At 63.1% G+C, this 6,162-nt stretch overlaps 1 protein-coding gene across 1 annotated transcript; it reads right to left on the bottom strand.

Moving 5' to 3' along the window:
- Positions 1–263: 263 nt before the first annotated feature.
- Positions 264–4,413, bottom strand: HSPB8 (heat shock protein family B (small) member 8). The gene is made up of 3 exons (XM_082491800.1): positions 3,543–4,413; positions 2,308–2,371; positions 264–1,058 (listed from the first exon to the last, which is right to left on the bottom strand). Exons 1-3 carry the CDS (start codon positions 3,919–3,921, stop codon positions 899–901), a joined length of 603 nt encoding a protein of 200 aa, XP_082347926.1. The 5' UTR covers positions 3,922–4,413; the 3' UTR covers positions 264–898.
- Between the last annotated feature and the right edge of the window lie 1,749 nt (positions 4,414–6,162).

Raw genomic sequence — 6,162 nt, 5'->3', positions numbered from 1 at the left:
AAAGGGTAAGGGAAGGACGAGCCCATGGTCCTTGCCAGGCACGGTGCCTCCCCGGCCCAGTGTTAGCCAGGACTCGGCATTCGCAGGCTGCGGAAAAGGCTTGAGCAAATGTTTCATCCTCCCATCAGTGCAGACACCTCCACATCCATGGGGAGGACCCCGAGCCAGGCTGGGAGGTGGCACGCGGTGGCATCCCCCCTCCTCCCCGCCGCCCTCCCGCCGCCCTGCGCCCGCCCCACCGGGCTCAGCCGAGACAAGCGGAGGCTAAGAACATCCACTGGGCTTTATTCCTCAGGTCTGACAAGTAAAGGCACAAATTATCTTTGGAAAAAAAAAAAAAAAAAAACAAAAAAAAAAGAAGAAAAAAAAAACAACCCCCCAAAACCAATGTTCAAAACACATGGACGGTTTGCGTTTCTCAGGACGGAGGCCATGCCGTCAAAGCTCCACCACCGGCCGTGCATCCTTTGCAGAGATGTAGTTTAACAAAAAAAAAACAACCCACGGAGGAGGAAAAGACACAGGGCTATGGGATTCCACATCAATTTTAGAGAAAAAAGGGCCCTTTTTTGCTATTGTTATAAATATCCCATCCAAGCGACTCAGAGCATAAAAATAATCGTAACGAGAACATCCGTTCTGCTCGGCCCCATGGGCACAAAATCTCTACCGGCACCTCAGGCCGCTACAAGCCCTTGGGGACAGTGGCCTGGCGGCCGGCTCTCAGCTGGTGTCCCCGCGGGGTGGTGGGTGCTGCCATCCCTGCGAGCGGCACCCGTCACCCTTGCCGGAGGCTGTCCGGACGCCGCGCCGCAGGGGATTGGGGAGCGGAGGGGTCCGGGGGAGAGGGGAGAGGGGAGGAGGGATGCCGGGGCGCGGGAGGGACGCGGGTGGCCGTTCAGGCGCAGGTGGCCTCCTGGCTCTCCACGGGGATCTCGCTGCCGCAGCCGCCCTCGCTGTACTGCTGGTAGGGGGGGATCTGGGGTGCCTCGATGATCAGCAGCCCCTCCGGCGACAAGGAGGCGAAGACCGTGATGGGGTCCACCTCATAGGGCAGCCTGTGGGAGGGATGGAAAGATGAGATGGTTTAGGAGCCGGAGGGCCGGCTCGCAGCATCCCCCATCCCTGGTGGACAACGACCCTCAGGAAGCCCACGTAGGACCCCCAGCACATGGGGAACCACCGATGCCGAGCCAGCAGCCCCGGCGTGGAGCTCAGCAAAGCCTACATTATTACTGTAGTGCCCGGGAATGTGCCGGGGATATTTAAAGCGGCCTCCTGGCCGGTCTGGCCCCTGTAGGCGCTCTGTTTAATCTCCCCGGCAGATGTGTTTGACGGGATGTCACCCGCTGCTTGTGCCGCCCGGGCTTCTGCAAAGCAGGAGTAAATCATCGCCGTGCCGCAGCCGGCGTCGGCCGCAAGCCTTGCCCGTAAAAGGAGCCCCCGTGGCTGCCGAGCGCCGAGCGGGAGGGAGTGCCGTGCTCGCTCCAGCTTTCCCGCGGGAGTTCAGGATGCGCAGGGCTCCTTTGGGGGTGGAAAAGCAAAGCCGAGCTGGTGCCAGCCGAGGAAACCCTTCCCATGCCCTGGGCTTTGCTGCTTCTCCTTGTTAACCCCGCCAAGCCCTGCGGCGGGGGGTCTGCCCCCGCCATGGGCGAAGTGCCGCATCGGGGCTCGCCTGCCTCCGGACTCGCCTTTCCTCCCTGCCCTTTGCCGTTGTTGTTGCCAAAGTGAGCCGTCGCGGTGAGTCAACGCGATAGCAATCTAACTGACATCATTCAGAGAGAGAGAGAGAGATATTATATATATACATGTTCACGCAAGGGATGTATTTTGGGGCTGACGATGGTGTCAGCCCATCGTGCCCTGCTGAACCCCGGGGGATGCGTTGGCGCTGTGAGCGCGGCTCCTCGCACCCCTCCTGCTCCCTGCGCCCCGGCCGGCTCCAACCACAGCCCCGGGCCTGGAGGAGACTGACAAAGCACCCAGAAAAAGGCCTTCTCCTCTTTTCCCTCCCTTGGGAACGCACTGTGTGGCCCCAACCAGCAAGGGAAAAGGGCAGATTTTAGGTGCTGGAAAAGGGCAGATTTTAGGGTGAAAACAGGCGCAGGCATCCCTGCATGGGTGAGCCGGGGCGTGGGGACTGGCAAAGCTCAGCCCTTTGCCGCCGGTGGCATCCCCGCGCTGGCCTGTGACCTGCCTGTGCTGCAGGGACGGGGTCCCACAGCAGGCTAGCGACATTTGGCTGCTGGTCAAGGGGACGTGGCGGCCCCCCAGCCCCTTCGGCGGGGAGACACCCCAGGTACCTACTGGATTTTCTTGGTGAAGTTCTTGGAGACAATCCCTCCTTCCACCTGCTGCTCCTCGTGTTTGCCTGCAGGGAAGGGACAACACCCCACGTCACCAGTCACCACCGCACCGGGAGATTATTTTTTCCCCAACAAACAACAACAAGAGCCAACAGGAAAGTTTTCAGAGGAGTTGTTTCCCTTCGACAGTGCAAACCCTTCCCCCTGGGGGGGGGGCTCAGGGAACATCTCCTGCGTGGGCAAGGAGATGCAGGACACAGCACACCCGTATTTCCAGTGCGAGCCTCAGGTCTCGCAGGCTGCCAACAGCTGGGGCTTAAGCAAAAGCCCCCCCCCAAGATGTAATAAAACCTTTGGAGGTGGCAGTGTCCCCCCTTGTCCCCCTGCCCAGGCTGGGCTGCCCTCCGCCTTGCTGTCAGGCTGGGGATCCCTGTGCCCACAGCAGCTGCGAATTAAAACCACGTCGGTGGCTGCTCAACCCCTCCCTGAGCTGTGGTTATCCCCCCTGTGACTCCATGAGCCCCAAATAAATACCCAGGGCCGTGCCGCGTGGCAGCCCCCAGCCCCTCCCTGGGGACCCCGGGGATGTCGGTGGCGGGACGAAGGGATGCTCAGGGCTGGGTGCCCGCGGGCACCCCAGATGCAGTGCACCCCGTGCCTGCTGTGCCCCATCACTAATTGAATTTTTAGGGATGTGCTTCGGGCCGGCTCGTCCCCAGGCTGGCGCCTCTCGGGGCCGGGGTGGGGTGGGGGCCGCGGGGCGGTTGCCCCCCAATTCCCAGCACCGGAGCTGCCTCTCTCTCGGCCCCTTTAAAGGGAATCTCCCTCCGCGCCGGCCTCACCCTGGCTATAATTAACCGAGCCAAACTGGGGCCCCTCTTGGCAGCTCTCTGCAGGGTGCTGCCGCCCCAGCAGTACCTCCCCAGCTGGCCAGGGCGGAAAGTGGGGAGTTTTACCCCAAAGGAGGCTTGTCCTTTTCAGTTTTGCAGCAAACCACCATGGCTTGTGAGGCAGGTCCCCCCCCACTTGGCACCCCCCGCACTGCCCACGGGGCTGCCCCAAAGCCCTGCCGGAGCCCTGGCCCTGCTCCCGAGCAGGGGGCTGCCACCACTGGACTAAAATAAAGGTGATTTTTGCATTTTATGGCACTTTCTTAAGCCGACATGAGCAGGGCAGGACCGGCTGCTTTTCATGCCCCATCCTCCTCCTCCTCCTCCCCGGTTCCTTGGCTCTCACCTGACACCTCGACGTAGCCATCCTTGGTTTTGACCGTCAGCTCCTCGGGTTTGAAGCTGTGCACGTTGACGCACACCTTCCAGGGCTCGCGGGGAAAGGGCGCGGGGCTGCGGCTCTCGGGGTACCCGCCGAAGCGGCTGCTGTAGCTGGGGGCCATGGAGGAGGCGCGGGCCATGCCGGCGCGCAGGGGACCTGGCCAAGTGGTGGTGAGCCGGGGCCGAGCCCAGTCCGGCCAGTCCGCCGTCAGGTCCCCGGGGAAAGGCGACATGCCGAAATCATCGTCCAGCAGGCGCGAGGTCAAGCCGGGCTCCCGGAAAGGGTCGCGGACGCTGCGCCTGCCGGGGTAATGGCAGGAGAAGGGCATCTGGCTGTCGGCCATGGCTTCCTTCGGAGGGGTCCGAGCGTCTCCCTGGGGCTCTCCCACGGAGCCTCAGCCTCTGCGTGGCCGCTCCTGGCTGCGAACTTCCCCAGAGAGCCCGTCCCGGAGGAGACGCATCCACCCCGGGCGGGACGCGAGCGCGCTGCTGCGGGTGGGCGCCGCGGGGACGGTCCCCTCCTTCCCCGGCACCAGGTGAAGGACGATGGAGAAAATCAATTCGGAGCTGAATCACTGGGAGCCGGAGGAGCGCAGGAAGGATGGAGGGAGCTCTCTGGCCGCGAGAAAACGCTTCCTGTCTGGCTGTGATCCCAGGGACCGGGGAGAGGAAAATAAAACTCGTCGGGAGAGGGGGAAAAAGAAATATAATAAAACCAAATATCCCAAGATTAAAAAGCTTATCACTGCTCTCTCGCTCCCCAGCACTTTATGTGCGACTTTCCCTGCTGCTCCCAGGCTGGAGCTGCAATAAATGTCTGAGCTCGGAGCCGAGAAACTTCTCTAACCTTCCAGGCGCCGGGCGAGCGCTATTTATATGGACTTGGGAGGAGGGGGGGTGTGTTTTGCAATTCCTGCCCTGTCAGCCGAGTATTTTGGAGAGGATGAAACAGCCGTGGAGAATCTGGGCTGCGGCAGCTGACCTCTCCCGCCGGCCCGAGGATCCCGGCTGCCGCAGGGTCACAGCACTTCGGCAGCTGCCCCCAGCCCCCGCTGCCCCCTCCTGCTGCCCTGCGCCCAGCCCGCCCGCCCAAAATAGCCCCCGAGCTCAGAGCCGGCTGCTTTCACCCCAGTGTCACCTGTTAAAAATACCCCCTCGGTGGGGCTGGACCAAGCTGCTCCCCTCACTGTAAAGCCACGTGTCCCCAGGCCACCGAGCAGCCCACTGTACTGGGAAATGGGTCACCGGTGGCACCCCCAGCGCAGTGCTGCGAGGGCACCCGCGGGTGGATATTTGGGGGATGCTGGGGCAGGGGATGGACCCCCTTCATGGCCAGGAGCGTGGCAGGTCTCAGCCACGAAGGGCCGCCCACAGAGCGGGGCTGTGGGATGCGGGGGGAAAGCTGCGCTCCAAGAGATGCTCCTCTCCAGCCCCGCTTCCCGGCTTCCCTGGCTGGGCATGGAAAAATGTCCCCTACTCACGGGAAGGAGAGGGACCCCAGGCAGCAGGTGGGCAGGGTCCTCATGGTGCTGCTCAGCACCTGCCTCCTCCTCCTCCTCCTCTTCCTCCTCGCCCCACCGCATGCCCCAGCCCTGCCGCAATCGCCGTGCGCGGGCAGGGCGAGGCGGTAATCACAGCCGCGCGGCAGTGGGGCTAATTACAGGGCAGTGGCGGGGAGCGGGCAGCGCGCCGTGGGAAGAGGTGCGGCGGCGGTGGCAGTGGGTGAGCTCCCGGCAAGCATCCACCCGGGAGACACGGCCCCGACCGACCGCGCAAGCGGGGAGTACCTGGTGGCAATGAGGGGCTCCTCATGGAGGTGGTCCAGGCACGGCTCGGGTGGGCGATGGGATGCTCCAGAGGATGGGATGTCATCAGCGAGGGTCATGCCGGATACGGGACCACTTCCTCATGCCGCATCCTCCCTCCTGGCACTGCCTCATGCTCCTTCTCTCCAGCATCTGCAATTTTTCTAATAGACTTGATGGAACTAATTACAACAGGAAGACTTTAATGCAGCGCAGGCCGCGCAGCAATTCAGCCGCTGGTCACTCCAGCGGCATTAATCATGCTGCACCGACGCGGCATCCCTGGGGGAAGGAGCTGCCTCTCCTTGGCGCCGGGCAGGGCTGCTCCCCTGAGCTCAGCTCCTTCACCCCCCCATGTGTGGGGACAGCCAGGCATGGTGCAGGTCTCCCTGCGGACCAAGAGGGTGCCAGGAGATGCCCGGGGAGGTCCCAGGTGCCGGCTGAGCACCCCTGGATGCAGAGAGGCAGCTGCCAGTGGAGGGGCAGAGCATCTGCCTCCGTCCCCTTGTCCTGCCCGGCTGGGGGCTCCTGCTGCCCGGGGGTGACAGCAGGGTGGCCTGGGGGACACCGCCACACACTGAGCCTGAGCTCAGCTGGGCACCTCTTGCTTTGGCTGAGGAGTGGGATCATCCCAGCACACAGCTCTGCGCCTGCTCAGGCAAACACCAGCCCACAGGGAGAGGGGGACGAGCCCCGAGGAGGTTTCGGGCAGCCCCACGATCCTTCCATGTTTCCAGGAGCCTCCCAACATCCCCAGTCCCATGTTTCCCTGCGTAGCTC

The sequence above is a fragment of the Vanellus vanellus genome, assembly GCF_965231255.1.
Source record: "Vanellus vanellus genome assembly, chromosome: 16".
NCBI lineage: Eukaryota > Metazoa > Chordata > Aves > Charadriiformes > Charadriidae > Vanellus > Vanellus vanellus.
This window is presented reverse-complemented; position numbering and strand designations above follow the sequence as displayed.

What these genes read in the sequence shown, in the direction of transcription:
- HSPB8 (XM_082491800.1), bottom strand. Translation starts at nt 3,921, where the DNA reads ATGGCCGACAGCCAGATGCCCTTCTCCTGCCATTACCCCGGCAGGCGC. An exon ending in TGGCTACGTCGAGGTGTCAG is followed by an intron (nt 2,372 to 3,542) that starts GTGAGAGCCAAG and finishes CCTTCCCTGCAG; the next exon opens with GCAAACACGAGGAGCAGCAG. An exon ending in AACTTCACCAAGAAAATCCA is followed by an intron (nt 1,059 to 2,307) that starts GTAGGTACCTGG and finishes TCCCTCCCACAG; the next exon opens with GCTGCCCTATGAGGTGGACC.